The sequence below is a fragment of the Hemiscyllium ocellatum genome, chromosome 25 (genome assembly GCF_020745735.1).
Source record: "Hemiscyllium ocellatum isolate sHemOce1 chromosome 25, sHemOce1.pat.X.cur, whole genome shotgun sequence".
In the NCBI taxonomy this organism is placed as follows: Eukaryota; Metazoa; Chordata; class Chondrichthyes; order Orectolobiformes; family Hemiscylliidae; genus Hemiscyllium; species Hemiscyllium ocellatum.
In genome coordinates this window covers 15,241,988-15,263,095 of record NC_083425.1, presented here as the reverse complement: position 1 = coordinate 15,263,095, position 21,108 = coordinate 15,241,988, and the positions used below count along the sequence as shown (strand labels likewise).

Here is a 21,108-nt window from a genome sequence, read left to right as displayed (position 1 = left end):
GCAATATATTTCCTGGAGATGGCAATTTTTTAATCACAAAAAGTTTTAAAATTGCTATACATTCTTTTGAAAAATAACAAATTACAACATAACTTGAATTTATACATTATGGCAGTTGATTATTTTCCTCTTCAATCCTTAGTTCCAACAAAATAACGAGTCAGCATTTATGAAAAACTAATCGGTGGGCATCGATTTCATAGGGCGCACTATTGAACGGATTAGACACTACGGAGTTAACTGCATGTGCTATAAATGCGTTGCAATGCGTGGTCTGTAATGTGTCCTTGGAGAATCCGATCAGAGTTTGAGCTGGTTTTAAGCAGAGCTGTGTTTAGCATCGGCAAGGGTGGAGCCTAGTCTCATGCATCCAGCAGAGAAAGAGAACTCCGCACATTCACTAGTGTCACAGCTGCATCACTGGGGAAACACTGAGAGTGCGGTATCAGCACCTTTTGCAGCCTCCCGAACAGGGACTTAGCTGGGAAAGCTTTGTATTCAGGTTACTGGCGCAACATTTCCATTTGATAATTCCGATTAGGGGTTTACTGACGGCATTTACTGGTCTTCACGGCACTGTCCAAGGATTTGCCTGTGGACCGAAGAACAACACTAGGATTACAAAAGCAACTGTAATAGAGGTGAAGACAGTATATGGCAGAATAACGTTTTGATGAAATGCCTTCCGTTCTGATTAGCACGTAGAACAAGATATTCGTGATTATATTTTGTTGAAAATTTATGTTAGTCTTGGGGATTTGTCTACTGTCTCAAAAATCCAATCGTTTGTAATGATGTTGCTGTGTACACTGAAGACTGTCAGCTAGTGGGTAGAAGTGCTGTCAGAGAGATCTGCACAAATATAACCAGGTACAGTATTTATGTTGTATGAAATGTAAGCACCATTTCTAGATTTACAAAATCATTTATTTAGAATCTTTCCTTAATTTGAAAATACGCATTGATATTGGCATTATTATTGTGATTTCAGTGCTGTACTTGGTTTATATCAAGGTTTATTGCATACATATTCAACACTTACTGTCATTGTCATCAAATCCTTATTCAGTATTTCATTTGTAATGGCCTTGAGAGGAAATAACTCGACTGTAATTACATCAAAGATTATGATTGAGAACCTTTGAGCCATGTTACATTTTTGGTATCTGCAATTATTTATTACATTTGAGCATTTTTATTTGATTAGTGGATTGTATCCTTTCCTTTTGTTTTATATACTGTAGGTAGAGCAGTTCTATAGTGTCTGTCATTGTCAGTCTGTCTATAGTATTTCGACTAAAATTGAAAATAATTCTTTTTAGCAAATGTTAGGTGATTTTGCATTTGCAGTATAGATTGAAATTTTGTTGTACTGTAGCGTGGGTTATTTAGGACATGAGGGCCAAAGAATTTCACCGCCTACTCTAGCACCATGACTTTGATTCTTGGATAATAACCCAATTGTGTATTAACGGCATTCCATTCTTTCAGAAAATGTGCCCTACTGAAAAGCATAATGAAATCCCTCGTGTAATATATGCTGTTTCAGCATGTGTCTGTTGGGATCAAGCCATCTGCTTCTCAACAGTTGGCGACAGTGTTCAGTACCTTGGACCTATTAGACTCACCATATTACCAAGCAGGACAGTCCTTGGAACAGGATACATATAAAAGAGCCTCAGGCTACATTGAGAGAAATCCTCCATTTTCAACAGAGTTGGTGAAGTGTTACAAATTTCAGGGCACGTAGTGTAATATAGTACAAATCTCAATTGGATTTGATTTGATAGATGAATTTTTGCAGCAGTTATGTTTATTGATTAACCTACCAATTGCTTTCAAATGTATTTTAGCAAAAAAATACACTGGAGTGACTTGTAGAATTTTAATTTGTGATATTTATATAACTGTACTACAATTATTTTTATTTTTATAATGGCTTTGTAGTGATCCAAAATAAATTCTCCTTTCCTGGAAGTTGAACAGGCTCTATCTGAACAAAACCTTATCATTCTTCTATTTTTCCTGTTCCTTCTTTTGGCAATTTGCTGTGTAATAATTTACTGTTGTGGTGGTGGGAGAAAATAACATTTTGTGATAAAGAAGAAGGCATTTATTTTAAATAATGCTACATGTTGAATGTAAAATTATACTTGATTAACTTTGTATCCATTTCCAGCAGCTTAATTACCTGGGACTTTTCCAAAAAAATGTTTTGGTAAATTCCTTTCATTTTGCTTAAGGGTAGCAAATGTTCACATGATTAATCAGAATAAATGTAACATTGTGCAGTATTGGCTTAAATGTCAACATGAAACAGAAAGAAAAAGAGCAGTGTAAGATGATAGTTCTGTTGTTGATTTTGATAGGAATGGAAAAATGTACTGATAAGATTAGGGATTTTTTTTGCACCTATAAACCCAAAAGAAATGATTCTTGATTATGTCAGCTTAAATCTGGTACTTTGTAAAATTCCTACAGAAAAAAAAGTGCCAGACACGTACTGTAGTTAACCACCCAGTTGACAATTGTACTGACTTGTTAGTAATAGTAAATCTGATATTAGCAGTGACCTGAATTAAGTAGCTAATTATTCACGGGTTGCTTTTTCAGGAGAGCCAAATATAGCAATTATGTGAATTTTTAATTGAGAAAGCTAGTTTAAATTGGTGTTGAAAACGGCAAGGCCTTTCTCTGGAATTACTCTTCAGGCCCTAAAAAAAAATGAACATTTCTTTTGAGAATTTTGTACAGAAGTGTTAAGTTTGGTACACAGATCCAGATAAACTTCTCTTTCTGCTTGTATTGCAACAGACAGTTTATACAATGTCCAAAGTCATAGACGGGAAGTGCTCAATAGATAAACATGCTCTTGTCCCCAGTCTCATGTGAATATTAAAGAAGTTGACTGTGTAGATACTCAATTCACAATATAGAAGTTGTTGTTCTTACAATATGTTGGATGGAAATACTCATTCATTTCATCATCTAGTTATGGCTCTGTCCTGACATGATAGTGTTGAATCAATAGTTGTTTTTATGCAGAATTTTGGAATTTAATTTGAGCCGAAAACAGCAATGATCCCATAGCTTTATTTAACTCTGTACTAAAGTTATTTGGACTATGAGCTAGACCAACAAGATTGTAAAATGTCATTGAGGTGATTTATATTTAGGTATTACCGAATTGGCATCTTAGTACCCCGTCGCAGCAACACAAAAAGCTAAAATCCATGTTTTGTCCAATTCTTACATATAAGGAAGAGTTCAAATCATACTTCCAGCATTTTATTCTATTTCAAATTTCCAGCACCAATAATATTTTGCTTTTATATAAGTAGTAAGTTGCAGAGGCTTGTATTGACTTGCATAGTGTTGGTGATCAGCCTGATGTTATTGATAGGATTTGTCCTTAAAGCGTTCTGCATCCATACATGCATTAATTTCCCTAGACATGCAAAAACTATGTCATTTATATCTTGTTTTATCTGTGTCTGGTTCTGCACAACATGGATTAGCAAAATGGTTAAGTGAACTGTTGGAACCAGTATTAAGTCTGTTTTCTGCTTACTGCGTGAAGGATTCTTTCACTTTAAACCACACAAGACCTGCTTGTCAGTAACAGTTCTCTCAGCATTGGTAGTCCATTCAGCAATGTACACCAGGAAGTCATCCAAGTTTGCACTCGGTCTTTATATCATGCCAATTTAGATGTATCAGCAGTGTCTGAATCTGCTTTCATGGAGTTCATGAACTTAGCAACTCATGGTATTGAGTTTACTTTCATCAAGACTGCATCCTACCCAAAATCAATATATATTGCCATTATATCCCTGCCGCCCTAGATTACAGCAATATCTTCATTAGTTTCCATGACTTCAATAGAATAACTACTAACCTGCTCTCTGTGGCATACTTAACAGCACTTTGGGTATTCCTCTAGTACAGGAAAGCAACAGTTCAAGAAGACAACTCACCACCACCTTTTCCAGTTCAGTTAGGGACAGGCAATAAATGTTGAGCTTTGAGCAATACCCAAAATCCTTGGAATTAATTTTGAAAAATCTTTCGATTCATAGATGATGTATTTAATATATGTGCAACAGCTATGTCTAAGAATTTTCTGACATGCTTTATTAGGCCTCGTGATGTGATCAGATCATGAAGTGATCAGTAAAACCAACTCCCTTCAATGTGCTAACTGAGAAGTCTATCAATGGATTCTGTATTACTATCCACCACAACCAGTGTTAAGTGACCAAAACCTATTGAAATGTTCTTATGTTACAACATTAGCCTCATTGGAACCCTCATAAATAGGGTCTTGATCATCTACTTACCATGTGTGCTTGATGCTAAGATTGTGGTTAGCAAAATTATCCTGGAGACAATGATTAGCCTAATAAAATCATAGTTTGCTTTATATTGTGCAAACTCATAAAGCAATCTAAGGCCACTATATTTGACCCTAAAAGTATCTAGTCTACCTTAGATTTCTTTGGAGAGGGAGGGTGCCTCACAAATTTGAGCAACAGGTGAAGCTAGCTGTCATGTAGCTAACTTGCAGGATACATGTGTGGTATATTGTACTAACAATATACTGTCATGCGAAAGTAACATTTTGCCAATCATGAATGTATAATATGGAATACAAGTTTCAGTGTAATGCCAGATTTATGCGTTCTACATCCCAACAACCAGTGGACAGTATTGACCAACATGTCTGTGGTGAATGACAGTACTCAATCAGGTCATGCCAGCAAAATTCAGAAAATGATGTCCAACATTAGATGTGATTCTATTATTGGGCAACATTTTTTATGTAACCTTGACTGCACTAAGGATTATAGCAGAAACCAATCTGGCATTATCAGTTTGGTCTTGCACATGCGAGAATCTGTAGTTATTTCCATACAGAGACGGGTTATCGAGCTAGCCAAGTGCTTCAGCAAAGCAGTGTCCATTCAAATTTGTCTTGTTTGTTTGAATTTACTCAGTTAGCGAAGGTAGCTGACAGTTCCTGCTAAATCTACAAGCCCACCATAGTCCAACCAATCAGCACCATCTTTTTATGCTGTATGAATTGTTCTGCATTTTCTGAAGTTGGTTTTCTTGTGTTTCAATCCTGATTAGTACATGATGAAACTCTTTGATTTTGTTCCTTTTTAGCAGTGTTTAAGTTCTGTGTTACCAAGCAATTATTTGATTTTAAATACTCTAATTTCTCTTTGTAATAAATATGTACAGTTTCTGACAACAATGAGGGGTTTCTTTAAAGTGGATGCTGAACCTCGGCTCGTGGTAGCTCTTTGAGCTATCTGTGTTGAAGCTAGTTGTGCAACATGTGACAGGACCGTTGATGTTTATTAATTTAATATGAAACATTGGTGCATTTTTACACTTAGATTTGCAGTGAACAATTATTTTAATTTAGAATGTTCTAGGTATGAGTGTCATTGAGTCATACAGAATGGACACAGACCCTTTGGTCCAACTAGTCCATGCCAACCATGTTCCCAAACTAAATTAGTCCCACCTGCCTGTATTTTGCCCATATCTCTCCAATTCATGTATTTGTCTACATGTGTTTTAATATTTAACTATACTTACATTTATCATTTCCTCTGTCGGATCATAACCCACACATGAAGCTCTCTCTGTGTAAAAAAGTTGCTCCTCAGTCTTTTTTAAAACGTTCTCTTCTCACCTGAATAGTATATCCCCTAGTTTTGAACTTCCCCAAACTAAGGAAAAAACCCTTTCCGTTCACCTTATCTATGCCCATCATGATGTTATAAACCAGTATAAGATCACCCCTCAACCTCCTGTACTCCAATGAAAAAAAGTCCGGCCTATCCAGCTTATTTTCATACTCCGAATTCTTCAGTCCCAGTAACATTCTGGTAAATATTTTCTGAACTCTGTTCAACTTAATAATCTCCTTCCTATGAGGGGGTGATCACAATAGCATACAATACTCTAGAAGAGGTCTTATCAATGTGCTGTACAACCTCAACACGACGTCCCAATTCCTGTACTCAATGGTCTGAGCAATGAAGGCAGCCATGCTAAATGTCTTCTTAACCACCCTCTCTCATTGTAAAGGCAAGTTCAAAGAATTATGTACCAGCAATACTAGGTGTTTCTGATGTACAATGCTATCCAGGGCTCTGTTATTAATTGTATAAGTCCTGCCCTTGTTCGTTTAACCAAAATGCAATACTTTGCATTTATCCAGATTAAACTCCATCTGCCACTCGTTGGTCCATTGACCCAGTTGATCAAGGTCTCTTTGTAACCTTGGATACCTTCTTCACTATCTACCATACCACCAATTTTGGTGTCATCTGCAAACTTACTAAGCATGTCCACTATATTCTCATCCAAATTATTTATATAAATGATGAACAAAAGTGGGCCCAGAACCAATTCCTATGGAACTCTGCTGGTCACCGGCCTCCCATACGAAAAACAACCCTTCACCACCTTCTGTTTCCTACCATAAAGTCAAATTTGTATCCTTTCAGAAGTTCCCAGACTACTGCCAAGCTCTGCATTGTGTGCAAACCTAGTGATGTGTACAGCCATTAGAATAGAGAACTGCATCCTCTGTGAAATTCCACAGCTGAAGAAAGCTGCTTTTATTCAACAGAAGTTTACTGTTTGATCCATCCGGGGGAGGAGGCCAGTCACTCATTATTTAGGAATTAATCTTTTCCCCCTCCATTTAACCCAAGATTTCTAAAGAATCCATTTTATACTGGTTTGAGCACTTCACTGTCAGCATTTTTTTACATTTCATGTTGGAATGTAACTAACAGAACAGTATTTGAAATGTTCCATACTGTTGTTTTGGATGTTAGTTACTGAAGTATCAGTGAAATTTCTATCTAGCATACATCTGTGTGGGTATTAAAATTTAAGTGTTATATAGTCATATCTTGTTTTATGATGGCATCGTGGAAGCAACTTGTGACAGTTAGCTGCATTAAAGGTGCCATATAAATGCAAGTTTTGGCTAACTTCAAGGTCATTTCTGCTTTCTGCTCTATAGATCATGATTCTACTTGTAAGGCTGTATGATGGTGGCATATTTATAATCCAGAACTTGTGACAGTTTCTTGAGCACAGTATATAAAACAACATGTTCCCACATTCTGGCACAGGCCCATACTTCTGTACAATACAGTTAAATTTTCAAACTCCTATGCTAATCTATGCAATAATTTTACTTGCTTATCATGCACAAATAGTTTTGAATTTCTCTCAGGCAATTGATATGCTGGTAACTGAGAAACTCTGATGGTATTCTTAGAAACTTAAAGTAGTGCAGAGATCTTGGTGTAGAACTATGTAATGGATATACTGTATTTTGAATGATGGACCTTAACTAAACCTGCTATGCTCAAAATGTGCATATATGACCACGACGGATAAGTCATCTGGGTATCATATTTCTGAGACTGAGCTATTAAAATAGGGTTCTAAAGGGCAGAATATTCTAGTCCAGAATGTGCACTGTCAAGCTCAAAATATATCTTCACATTTCACTGGCTCATAATCTGAGTCTCTAAATTTGAATTAATGGCTTGTCCAATTGAGAATTACAATTCTGGATGTGACAGAAAGAAGAGAATCTGTATTACGTCTGCCAGACTAGCTTAAAATAACTAATGTGTTTTAACTTGACTTGGTTAGTTGCACTGATTTCTGGATTGGAATATTGATGTGGGAATTCCATTTGTTTTCGTAATCTAGGCTGATTGTTTTATGCACTGGTAAGGTTGTGTCTATTGTTGAGGATCCCTCACTTCAAGTAGAGATTAATTGAAGGTTCTGACTTCCTCCATTGCTCAAATAGACATTCATGGCAAATCATATTCCTTATGTCCCAGCAGACATTTCTCCCTCAAACAAAAATTAGTGATTCATCTTATTGCTGTTTATGGACTATTGCTCATGCAGAATAACTTTTGCGTTAATCTGCATAACAAGTTAGTGCATTTAAAAATAATTTCTTGCGCATAGTGTTTTGAGATGTTTGAATTTGATAAGATGTTATGCAAGAATGACTTTAGCTGGTCTAGACCACAATTGTACCCAATGTTGGATGCTATAATTTAGTAAGGCTATGAAACCTTGGATTGTAAGCAGAATAACTAGCAAGATGTTGGGAATTAAAACTTTTGGTTTTAATTAAGTGGTCTTCTCATCAGAATATAAAAGTTCAAAGATCTGTTCGAAGTGTTCAAAATTATGACAGCTATTGATAAATTATGGAAAAAAGAAGTAATTTGATGAACACCTAAAGAGGATCATGTGAATGGAGGGTGAAGTAAGGGCTATTTTCACTCCGTGTTTTGCCATATGCAGAAAACATGGTGGCAATATAATTGGCAATAGTTATTAACTAAATCCAGTCTTTGGGATGTTCTGCTGATTACACAAATGTGTAATGTGGTATATGAATTTCCATGCCAGTATGATATTGACATATGTGTGCTGTATATCCTGAAGACTCGTACACTGTGTCAAGCATGACCTTTTACAGAAAACAAGGCACTGATTGTACTTATAAATCTATTTAAAGTAAAATACGTTGTCAAATTTTTGATGCGATTCTATGAGCAACATTTACAAAGTAATCCTTTATATGTAAATAATTAAACTGACAAAACATATGATGATCATTTTTTGGTTATTTCCTCAGAACAACACCTTGGCCAATCAGAGCCAACCTGCCTCGATTAAAATTTAAACAAAGCATGGCAGTTAATTGTCATTCATTAACAGACCCATTCTCTATGGTAACACTTCTACTAATCAGAGTCTCCTTGCCAACCAATCATCACCGTCTTTTCATCCTGTACAAATGTTGTTTTCCATTTTATGTTGGTATTGATGTGAATTATGCTGATGAGTGCAAGATGAAAATCTTTAACTAAATGTTTTTTTAGTCGTATTCAAGTATGCACTATCAAAGGTTTATAATGTGTTTTCCTCACTTTGATGTTAATTGCTTCTATTGTATATGATATAATCACTGAAGCTAAAGATTAAAGAGAAACTCATAATATTGCCAAGAAATGGAGAAATTCATTATAAGGCAAAAGGGCTTGAGTGGAGTTGACTTATTGCTTTCTATTTGGTGAGAGTGGTCTAGTGGATCACCTGCATTGTACATGTAGTGTATATAAAGTTCAGCTTGGAAATACAATACTTTTATTACACATGCTGCCTTTCTGAAAGCTGTATTGAGAGTTCAAGATGAAAAATAAGACTTTTATTGAATGAAACAAATGCCACCATTTAGTTTTAATATGGTTTGCTATGTGACCTGATTGTTGACACATTGAAAAATCTTAGGAACAGTCCAGTGCAAAAATATCCCTAGAAATATGCTTAATTTTAGCCGCTGCCTCCTTTTGGCAAAGTATGTTTTCTTCTTCAGAAGTCTCTCAGAATTAAGCATGACAGTTTGTTGTAGTCTGAGAGAGCATGTAAGTCCAATGTAGACTGTGCAACATATGGGGCAGGTGATGCTGAAAGGTAGGGTGGATGACTCATTTGGGGGTTTGTGCTGTCGCCCCAATCCTTTGACTTTGACTTCATGGGGAACAGGCAGAAGCAATGTCTTCAGTTCCTCCTGAGATAAACCATTCTCGAATTTTTAGGCCAAAAGTTGGGAACACCAAGAGGCAGCATGTACGTTTCATCTCTTTAGGGATGCTTTGAAGAAATCCCTAAAGTATCTCAGTTATTGTTCTGGGAGTCTCCTTCAGTGACTGCATTCCAGTCAGGAAGCTGATGTGAGGCATATGAAGATTGCATGCACCACTTTGGATTGTGCAGTCCTATCACTTTGTATGAATTTTGTCTTGGGGCTATAGACACTTTATAGGGTCTTTTTTTGATTTTGGGATCCATTGTTATAGCCTCTGTAGAGAATGGCAACTTTAAAAAATAAAATACTGGCTGAAAGAATGAAACAGCATGATTTCATATGAGCATGAGTGTTAGGAGCAAGGGTAGGCAATCTAGTTGCTCAAACCTATTCAGCCATTCAACAAGATCTCGGATGATCTCATCGCAGCATCAACTCTATAATTTGTCTGAGTTATTACTGTCAGCCTAGGGCAGCATAGTGCCTCAGTGGTGAGAACTGTTGTTTAACAGCACCAGGGACCCGGTTTAATTGCACCCTCGGGTTACTGTCTGTGTGGCATTGCACATTTCCCAATGTTTCTGGGTTTCCTCCCACAGTCCAAAGATATGCAAGTTAGGTGGATTGGCCATGCTAAATTGCCCATACTTTCCAGGGATGTGCAGGCTGGGTGGGTTAGCCATGGGTGATTCAGGGTTACAGGGATAGGGTAGGGGGCTGGTTCTGGGTGAGATGCTATTCAGAGTGTTGGTCTGGATTAAATGGGCCTAATGGCCTGCTTCCACCATTGTAGAGCTTTTATGATTCTATGAATACTTCTTTAAGTATATTCAGTGACCCTCTCTCCAACGCTGCAAGAATTAAAAAAAAGGTTTTGTTAGCTGTGAAATACTTTGAACCTTCTAAGGATTTGAATGGTGATCTATAAATCCCAGTTTTTTGTTACAGATCAACATTCTTCTGAATGAAGCATATTCTAGTGTAATAGAGATGCTTTCATTCTCTGAATGACCTGCTGAAAGTAGGAGCAGACTACTTGGTGGTTCTCAACTTGCTGATGGAGAATGAATTTAGGTTGAGGTTGAGATATGTCCTCTTGGCACATATTTGAGAATGGACAGGAAGGCAGGCCATTGTAATGCTAGGGTGCAGCGATGAGAGCTGAGCTAGCAATATTCTGCTGAGCTAAGTCTATCCCCAACAGTGGGTTACTTTTCCAGAATTGGAAGGTCGATTCAGGTGTTTGTAGTCTCTCAGAACTCTCTGAAATCACTGAGGACTTTAGTGGCACAATGTGTAGTGTTCCTACCTCTGAGCCAAGAGGCCACGTTCGCGTCTCACCTTCTCCCGAGGCATGTGATAACATCTCTGAACACGTTGACAAGAAAATACTCAAAATGACTGAATAGGAAAGCATATTTAGAATGCGGGGAGGAGATCAATTGAGGAATCAACAGATTGAGTATCTCACCTGAGTCTTCATGTAGAGCATCACCATCACTTGCTGATGGCATTAAAAAATCTAATTTCCCAAAATACTTTCCCAAAAGCTATCAGTAACCTTTCATTCATACAGAATTCCCTGAAACATTCATTGTGAATTTGACACAGATGTAAGAAATGTTTTCTTGAAACATTTGAATGTTCTGTTGCATGAATGAAAGCCTTTGTGAAAGCTCAGGCAATTTATTTCTCTCGAAATGCCATTCATTAGTTGCAATGGTCTTTCACCTGAACTGAAAAAAATCCCTAGAATTTGCAGTCTCCAGTGAAATGTTCAATCTATTGTGAGCTGTTGAACTTTATATTATTATGACATTTGATATGTTGTACTCCACCACTGCCAGCCATTCCAATGATGTTGTTATATATTTTTATATGCTACCTGAAGCAGAAACTCCACAGAATCTTAATTTTATATATTTTCATGTCAATTGACAAACCTTTTTCTGCCATTATTGATCTTGAATTAATTAATCAATAAGTCCAGGATACCGGACCATGTATTGTTCCTTGGTTCCTTCAAATCTAAAGTTGTCTAGTGTAGATTAAGATATCAGTGTTTCTGGCATAACCAGGAGCGTCTTGTTGAGTAACAGTGCTGAGAGTATGCCACACGGACAGCAGCAGCTCAAGAAAGCAACTCACTACCACCTTCTCAAGGACAATTAGAGTCAAAAACATGCTGATCTAGCCAGTGATGCCCACATCCTTATCTCAACACTGCCATTATTTATAGGTTGTATGACTATGACTAAAGTTACGTCAGAGACTGTTAGGAGCCCACTAACCCCAGATTTGTCTCCTTGAAAACTCGAATCAAGCCCTAATGATGTCATCACAATGGGTGGTGCTTATTTCACTTAATCCAGTATTAACCTTTTCAGATCTATACACAGCACCATGTGTTTAGCATTTTGTTTATCAGTGTTGCAATAATACAGCTTAAATTTTGCTGTATTATAATCTTATATACCCTGTTGCTTAATTTGTAGTGTTTGACAGGTGGTGCTATATGTGAAATAATATTTATACAGTGTCAAGTTGTATATTTACTTGAATTGAATTGAAATCTTCATAACCTGCTTACTTGACAGTGGCTTAAGCATTTGAGTTGGGCATGTTATATATTAGGATAGAGTTCAGCACATATGAGCATGCATGCATTATCTAAATGAGAGGAAGTCTCTTCCTTTATTCCAAGGCATTTGCTTCAGGCAGTTTTTAATCATTAAAAATCAGTTTGGGCAAAGAGAAATGAAAGGCATGGAGCATACGATGGAGCTCTTGACTTGTTTAAACATAGGTCAGGAGACTTTGAAGGTCAGACAGCTGAGCGTCCGACCAACAATTGTGCTTACAGTCTTGATCTCGCTAGCTAACTGTGCTCATGTCTTTATTTACAGTGCCCGCAGACCTGACTCCAGAGGAAGAGATAGAGCTAGAAAGTATCCGCAAACGCAAGCAGGAACTCCTGGCTGACATTCAGGTAAGCAGCTGGTTGTCTCAGATGGTAGGCAAACACACAAGATTCCAATGTTTGATTGCTGTTTTTACAGTTTTAATTTTGTTACCAGTTACGAAACAGATGTGATTGATTTCTTGAAGTCTCAGTATTTTTTTAAGCAACATATATGACTGTGAAACATAACATATAAAAGTTTGAATTTTTTTTCCCAAGTAAGTGGCTTTCCTGTGACTTGTACAAACCAATTTACTATTAATCATGTTTGAGGATTATGTGCTTCCGTGATTCTTGCTGGTTCAGCATGCATTCACAGATATGTTTGACATAAACATATTCTATTGTTAGGTTAGAAAACTAGTAAGTAACTGTATTTGAGTCACAGTGTCACAGCAATGCTCCATATGAAATAATTAGACTGTCCTGAAATTAGAAATTGTTAGAAATTAAAAAAGTGGTTAACTGATAAGAAGCAGATGTGAATTTTAGTGGGATAATTTGCAGAAAATTGAGGCATGCCTTCATTTATTATGATAGGCCAAATCTTCTGTGAGGTAGTAACGGGTTATGGCGATAGTTTGAATCAAAGGCATTGAAATGTTTGATCAGCCATAATTGTAGTAAATGGCGAAGTAGTCTTGAAGGGATGAATTTCTGTTCCTTTTTTCCTGTTCACCATTGGATTGCCCTGCCTTCCTTTCCACTTATCCTCCCCAATGGTCCACAAAGGGCCATCAGGAAATGTGGAGTGACCTGAGAATCTTCCAGCACAGCAGCTTTGGAGGCCAGACTATGCCCCTTTTAATGGCAATTACTTCTTTATTCTGGGGTTTAAAGGTCCCAAAAGCATTTTGAGAAGCTGCAGAGTGAAGATAATTGATGAGGGCAGATAGGTCAGTAAGGGGTTAGTTGGGGTGATAGCTAAGCAGGTTGGGCAGGGAATATCTCAAAGGAGGTGTCTAGTTTGGGTGAGGTTTGCAAGGGGTGCATGCTCAATTTTACAGTTATTCCAGAGATTGCTGCAGGTTGTAATCACCAGTCACCCTGCTGTAGGAAGGATGTTATCAAATTGGAAAGGTGCAGAAAAGATTTACATGGATGTACCGGACTGAAGAGAGTTTGAGTTTTAAGGAAAGGCTGGATAGGCTGGGTCTTCTTTCACAGTATTATAAGAGACTGAGGGATGACCTTATAGAGGTTTACAAAATCATGAGGGGCATAGATAGCAAAGGTCTTTTCCCTAGCAGGACATATTTCTAAAGTGAGAGGAGAAAGATTTGAAAGGGACCTGCGGGGCAACGTTTTCACAGAGAGGGTGCTTCGTATGCGGAATAAAATGCCAGAGCAAGTGGTACACTTTATGACATTTAAAAGACATTCAGATAGATACATGAATAGGAAACGCTTAGAGGGATATGAGCCAAATTCAGGCAAATGGGACTAGTTCAGTTTGGGAAACTTGATTGATGTGGATGAGTTGGACAGAGGGTCTGTTTACATGCTGTGTGATTGAGAGTTTTTCAGAGAAAATATTCTGACAAGTCTGTTGACACCCTCCAAAGTCTCCAATTTAGAATTAGTTTTTTTTAGGAAGGTTCCAGATGCAGGGTAATGACCTGATGGAAATTCATATTTTCTGGAAATTCCCAAATAATTGGTTAATTGGGACCACTGAGAGGCAAGAGATCATGCAGCGCCACTGTCAGGGTAATTAACTGCAACAGTTGTCTTTCAATCAGAAGATCTGGGGCTCATGCTTTATAACTTTTCAGGTACCCATTTAAAATATTTTAGTGGAACTTTTCCTGCATTTTTCAATTTCCAAACAGTGAACTAACTGTCATTATCTGTGTATTGCTACATTTAGATTTTAAATAACATTTCTATTCTCATATTGTTATGAGTTATAGAGTCATAGAGATGTACGGAATGGAAACAGACCCTTCGGTCCAACACGTCTATGCCAACCAGATATCCCAACCCAATCTCACCTGCCAGCACCCGCCCCATATCCCTCCAAACCCTTCCTATTCATATACCCATCTAAATGCCTCTTAAATGTTGCAATTGGACCAGCCTCCACCACTTCCTCTGGCAGCTCATTCTATACACATACCACTCTCTGTGTGAAAAAGTTGCCCCTTAGGTCTCTCTTATATATTTCCCCCTCTCACTCTAAACCTATGCCCTCTAGTTCTGGACTCCCCGACCCCAGGGAAAAGACTTTGCCTATTTACCCTAACCATGCCCCTCATAATTTTGTAAACCTCTATAAGGTCACCCCTCAGCCTCCAACGGTCCAGGGAAAACAGCCCCAATGTGTTCAGCCTCTCCCTATCGCTCAAGTCCTCCAACCCTGGCAACATCCTTGTAAATCTTTTCTGAACCCTTTCAAGTTTCCCAACGTCTATCCGATAGGAAGGAGACCAGAATTTCACACAGTATTCCAACAGTGGCCTAACTGATGTCCTGTACAGCTGCAAAATGACCTCCCAACTCCTGTACTCAATACTCTGACCAATAAACGAAAAGAGTTATGAAAGATCTGGTGAAGTCTTATGCAAAATAGACTGTGAATAATCAATCACAGTTTATCCCCTCAAGACACAACATTACTGTTACTTACTGGAGGTCTAATTGCTACCAATCCCATTTTCATTGCAAAAGTGTATTAAAGAGGTGTGGGTCTAAGACGCTGACTGCCCAATGCTCTGTTTTCAAGTGATTGATAGGAATTTAATCCTCTGGTATGAGTGGGCAAGAAGCAAACACTTAAATCTAGCCAGAAGTGCACTGCCAAATATGGCCTGCAGTTCCTACTCCTGAAACAAGGGTTAGGTGCTTTGGATAAAAAAAAAGTATTTTTTCCGATAGTAGCCATAGACAACTGTACTCTGGAAAACCAATTTTACGTACCAAAAGAGCTGCCTGTTAGGGTCCAAAGAATTATGGATTTGCATACTTTGTGGGGAGGAAGAGCAATAGTATTTGTCCCAACTCCCATTGTTCAATGCCACCAGTACTCAATTATTATTCCAATCCTTAATTGTTGTCATTGTCGGGCTCCCTTGCCCCTCGATCCTCAATCTGTTTGTACTTCATTCGGGGTCATGGTGCTCCTTCACTTAGTTGTAATACCAGCAATTGCCTGACCTTCAATTGCCCTTCGCTCTTGGACCTGTGTGCTTCAATGTACATGTGGTCAGCAATCCAATGTCAAAAGCAGCTGATACCTCACGCTGCCTCCACAGCAATTGGATGCATTCGAATTTGTCCAGGGAACCTGATGTTGTTTGGAATGTGCAAATTGTGACTTGATATGTGACCACTAAACCTACCTAGTAAGCAGAGAAGGAGTGTGCAGACCAGTATTTGGAAAATTGTCTAGTTTGTGTATTCTAGTTGAATACTCAACTTGCATCTGGAGAAAGTGCTAACTGTTTTATGAATATCTAGAAAAGGAATCTAGGCACCCACGCAAACAGAAGTACTAATTCTCTTAACTTCTAATGTTACCATCAAAATCAGGACTGCTGCCAACAGCAATCATCTTAAGTGAAGGAATCATTAGTTCGACTGCTTTAGATAATTTTTAATTACTTAACCAGTTCTACAAGGATGTAAAATATTAATGGTATATTGTGCATTGCTTAGTAAGGTTTGGTTGTAACTTCTCCTTTCTAGAATGTGCTTGAAAATTCTGTTCAATAGACATACACATCTCCAATTCTATTCAACATTATATTTGACACAAATAGTACAGGCAGATGTTAATCAAAAAATATATTAAAAGCACGTTTGTCTCTCCACAATTTCCATTTAATGTTCACTTTTTCTTTCTATATTTCAAGCCAGAGACTTTAAATCCTCTCCAGACAATTGAGCACCTAGTCTGGGCTGACATTTCAGTATCTTATCAAAAGATTGCTGCATTTTTGGAGGTGTTGCTTTCAAGTTAGAAGTTACGGATTTAAAAAATACGAGGCCACAACACAAAGAAGATAAGCAAGCTGTGCCAACATTTATTGCTCAATAATCATCCTTCAAACAGATTGCCTAGTTATTTAACTCATGGTTGTATGCACTTGGTTGAAATAATTTAACTACAAATAATGCATATTAAAAGTCTATGAGTTGCCTCGGAATTTATTAGGATTTTTGAAGGTTACAAAAGGTGTATTTTTCTTCTTTTCTCTACAATGGGTGAGTGGGTATACTAGGCACATCAAGGGAAACCCTCTGAATTTTCATCACTTTTAATGTTTAAAATAATGGAATTTTTCTAAGCTTGAGTGCTGTACAGCAAGATTGCAGCAGTTATTGTAATTATTTTGTCATTACAATTGCTTTTCTTTCCTTTTTGATTATAGGATAATAATTTGCAGATCTGACTAGAATGGGTGTATTGTATGAAAAGCTGATACAACATGTAGTCTCCAATACTGCATTTTACAATAAATATGTACTCATGCTGTTTCTAATAGTGTAGATAGTTGAGCAAATTTCTTCAGTTAAAATAAGCAGTGACTGCATTCTCATGGTGAACTTTTGCTCAAGTTAAAATTAGGTTAGAGGATCATTAAACTTCTGCCTGGGGGATGTATGTGTAGAAATATTATTCAGAGGCACTCATATTTTCCATAGGGAAATAAAATGGCCAACAGGAGCAGTAGCATATTCATATTCAATTTCTGATTTCATACCCAAAGGCAATCAAACCTTAAATGACAATGTTTCTTTTATCTTGTTCTGTCTGTTGAATTATTATATAATATAATCTAATTCACCTATTTCAATTGTTTTTCTTCAAATTGTAGAAGCCACAGATTATGTTTGTCTCTGTATACATGATAGCTAAGGTTGGTTATGTTGAATCAATATGACATATCTAGAAAATTAAAGCAGCAGTTTAAAGTATTTCTTGTAAATGTAAGAAACTCTTTATTGTAGCATTTCCCTTTGAAATAAATTAAACAAAGAACCATGATTACATTTTGAAGAGAATGACATGCATTGGTTGACTCAGGCCACAGCTATACTATTCAGAGCACTTAATGAAATAGTGCTGATTTCATAACTGATCCGCCCAAACTAAGTACTTTTGAAAAGCTAATTACTGAAAGTCTATGAGAATCCATTCAATCGACAGCTTCCATCTTTCATGCCAAAGAATGACAAAATTGGGAAGTAGTGCATAAAGCAACATTAAACTGCCAGAATAAGTAACAGCACTATACTCTACTTAGGTTGACCAGTATTTGGTCAGTAATGCTTTCACATTCACCTATGCTCTCATTCAATTTTAAACCTAAATGTTTTGAATCAAGCTGAAATTTATTTTCATGGAAATCATTTCAATAGCCTGATATGAAACCTATAGTGAGTAATTTGAGATGACAAGTGTTATATTATTTTTAAAAGTTTTGTTTATTCTGATGGTGGAAAATAGTTAAGAAGCAGAACCGACTTTTTCCACTCTCACCCTTTTGTGTTAAAATTACCAACAGCAAATGCTGGCAAAGTAATCTCAAATTCAAAGTGCCTGCTATTAATAGTAAACCCTCCCAACAATTTGTGCTGTAAGAAAGATATGCTATGAGTTCCAGTTTGCCACCAATTAAACTGATTTATTCTATTTTGTTGTTAGCCTCTGGGAAAAGTTCCATGTCACTGAAAGCCCATATCCTGAAATTGCTGTATTTATGGGATTAATATGACCACAGTCATTTTGGGCTGATAAATCATGTTGAAAGGACCTGTTAATGTAGAGTTTTGTTCTCAACATAGCAATCAACTTTGGAGGATCAGAAAGTAAACAATGGCACTGTGGATTCTCACTTCAACAGGTGATAAGTTGTTTCTTAAGGCTATTCAACTTGGAACACTTGTTTTTCCTTAGTTTTCCTTTCTACCCCTTTTATTCTCCTTCCGCTCTTTTAGTCCACCACTTTGTTTTTGTATTTGACTCATTCCAGTCACTCAGTCACACACTCACACACTAAGACACATGCACACTCAGATACTTACGCACAGTCTATCCTTCGCTCACACACTCACTCCCTCCATTCCCTACACACTCTGTCTTGTTCTTGTCTTCTATTCTTGCTCTCCCTGCCTTCCACAAACATCTTCGCTGTCTCTGCCTCCCTTTTCCATACACACTCTCTCTCTGTTCCCTCACATTTTCTTGCTCTCTTTCTCTACTCCCATAAAACATTCTTCCTCGCGCGCGCTCTGTCTCTCTCTCTCTCTCTGCCTCCATATACTAATTTTCTCTCTCAATCTCGTATGCATACTGGCACTCTTTTCCTCCCACACACTCACTCTCTGCCTTCCATACTGTCTCTTTCTGCCTCCCACATTCTCTCTCTCACACAATCCCAAGACTCGGGAGGCCTACTCTGCTCTTTTGAGCACAGTGTGTTACAGGGGATTGTCCTCTGTTTGTGAAGTTGTCTCATTTTCCCAACCCTGTTTGTTGCCTCAGCCCCACTTGTTGATTCAACCCTAATTCCACTTGCTGCCTTGACCCTCCAGACCCACTAACCACTTTGACCCAGCAAGCATTGTGACCTTTACAGCAACACAATACATCCAACCCCAGCAACATCTCTGTCCTCCCCAGTATCCAGGTTACTTTCACTTGGATAGCTTAGTGTGGGAACATTAACATGATTTGCCTTGCCTCCAGTCAGAAGTTACTTCTCTTCCATGTTTGTTGCTAATAAATTGTCCTTGAAGTATCCTCCACATCGACTGACCTTTATTTGAAAACATGCTTCTGGGCCAGGTAGGACATTTTGCTAGGCCGCCTTATAGCTGATCTTCCACCTGTTGGACAGGTATGGACAAAGAAATAAACTGCAGCACTTGCCCCACCCCAGTATCAATATGAATGATCAGCCACTTCCTTTCACTCAACTCAAGAATGTTCACCCCTCTCCCTGGCTCTGAACAATTCTCACCTAGCCCCTTGCAATCCTCAAGCCATCACTCTCCCTTTCAAAGATACCAATCATAGAATCCTGACAGTGTGAGAAGAGTGAGAACAGGCTATATTCAGTCCATCAAGTCCACAATGACCCTCTGAAGATCAATCCACCCAGACCCAACCCACCATCCCTTCCCCATCACTATAATCCTGCATTTCCCATGACTAATCCGTCTAGCCTTCACATCCCTGGATTCTATGGATAATTTAGCATAGCCAATACACCCAACCTGCACATCTTTGGACTGTAGTCGGAAACTGGAGCCCGGAGGAAACCCACGCAGACATGGAAGAATTTCAAAACTCCACACGGACAGTTGACCAAGAGTAGAATTGAACCTGGGACCCAGGTGCTGTGAGGCAGCAGTGCTAACCACCGAGACACCATGCTGCCCCAATCCACCTTAGCAGTTTCTTGAAAATGTGCTCACCCCTCATAACCTAAACACCATGCCTCACCTGCTAGTACGTCCCCTCCCCACTCTCACAAGCTCAAAACAAGAATGAAATGTCCTAAATTTTACAAATAGCAAAGATAAAAGTTTAGAAATAGTTAAGAAAAGCACACTACAGCACTCTGAGAATGCTCACCCTTCCTCCTCACCAATCTTCTACCTGGATCTCTCATTCTAGTTCAGGAATTCCTGGTTAGAAGGATTAGAGTAGATAAAGTCATTGTGGTCAGTGACAGTCCGAAGTCATTGGCACTGAACAAGAGGTTGAAGTCAATGTGATGTGAAAATTGAAGTTAAAAATTCCAGTTGGTGGTCTTGTAGACATTCCAGAAAGTGTTGGACAACTGTTGACCTGATTGGCCTTACTCAATAAATCAAATCCACACAATTCTTTCTGTGTTATTGCTAAAACTCTAATTTCTACCCTGGGTAGAGACATATTGTACGATTGCTTCAAATCAAAAATGTTGAGCATGTATAAGTAGATACAAAAATTAAGGCCATTTCTGTTATAGTTTGATGTTTGCATTTTACCAAGTACACTTCACTTCATTCTTTCTTTCCTTTGGTAGCTTCTCTGGTGCAAGAGAATCGTACATTTCTTTACATGGAATACTTGTTCCAGAACTTAATCAAATGCTCAAGTTATATTTAGTCCTTTAAACTGTGTCTTGTGTTTGTACATAGATTTGTAAAATGTACAATCAAGTTGTTGATATTTTGTAAAGCATTTTACCTCCAATGTATAGTTTACTTAGCGTGGAATATAACATGGAAACATGAAAATCTCATTTTCTGGAATGTATGCAAAAGCTGTTATATCTTGGGGTTCTCTGTATAGTCTTGATATAAACTAATTGAAAGTAACAGATTCCTCTTTCAGGAACCTATAATTGTAATTAGAATTATCTTCAAGGATACCATTCTCATAAGTTAGTGTCAATAAATTGTTTAAATTGCAATATAATGAAATTAATTTGTGTTACTGTACATCTGAGTGAACAGATCGCACATGAATGCAGTTTGCAGAATT

At 37.8% G+C, this 21,108-nt stretch overlaps 1 protein-coding gene across 7 annotated transcripts in view; it reads left to right on the top strand.

Annotated features, from left to right (window-relative positions):
- Window positions 1-21,108, top strand: part of cyth1b (cytohesin 1b) — a 234,285-nt gene that overhangs the window by 142,494 nt on the left and 70,683 nt on the right. For 5 of the 7 annotated variants that reach the window (XM_060844851.1, XM_060844853.1, XM_060844857.1 and 2 more), the window contains exon 2: window positions 12,571-12,653. In XM_060844851.1, coding sequence (XP_060700834.1) covers window positions 12,571-12,653 — 83 coding nt within the window. Of the gene's footprint in view, window positions 1-690; window positions 871-12,151; window positions 12,170-12,570; window positions 12,654-21,108 lie in introns of those variants that run through there. The other 2 variants (XM_060844855.1, XM_060844858.1) reach the window with 2 other exon arrangements.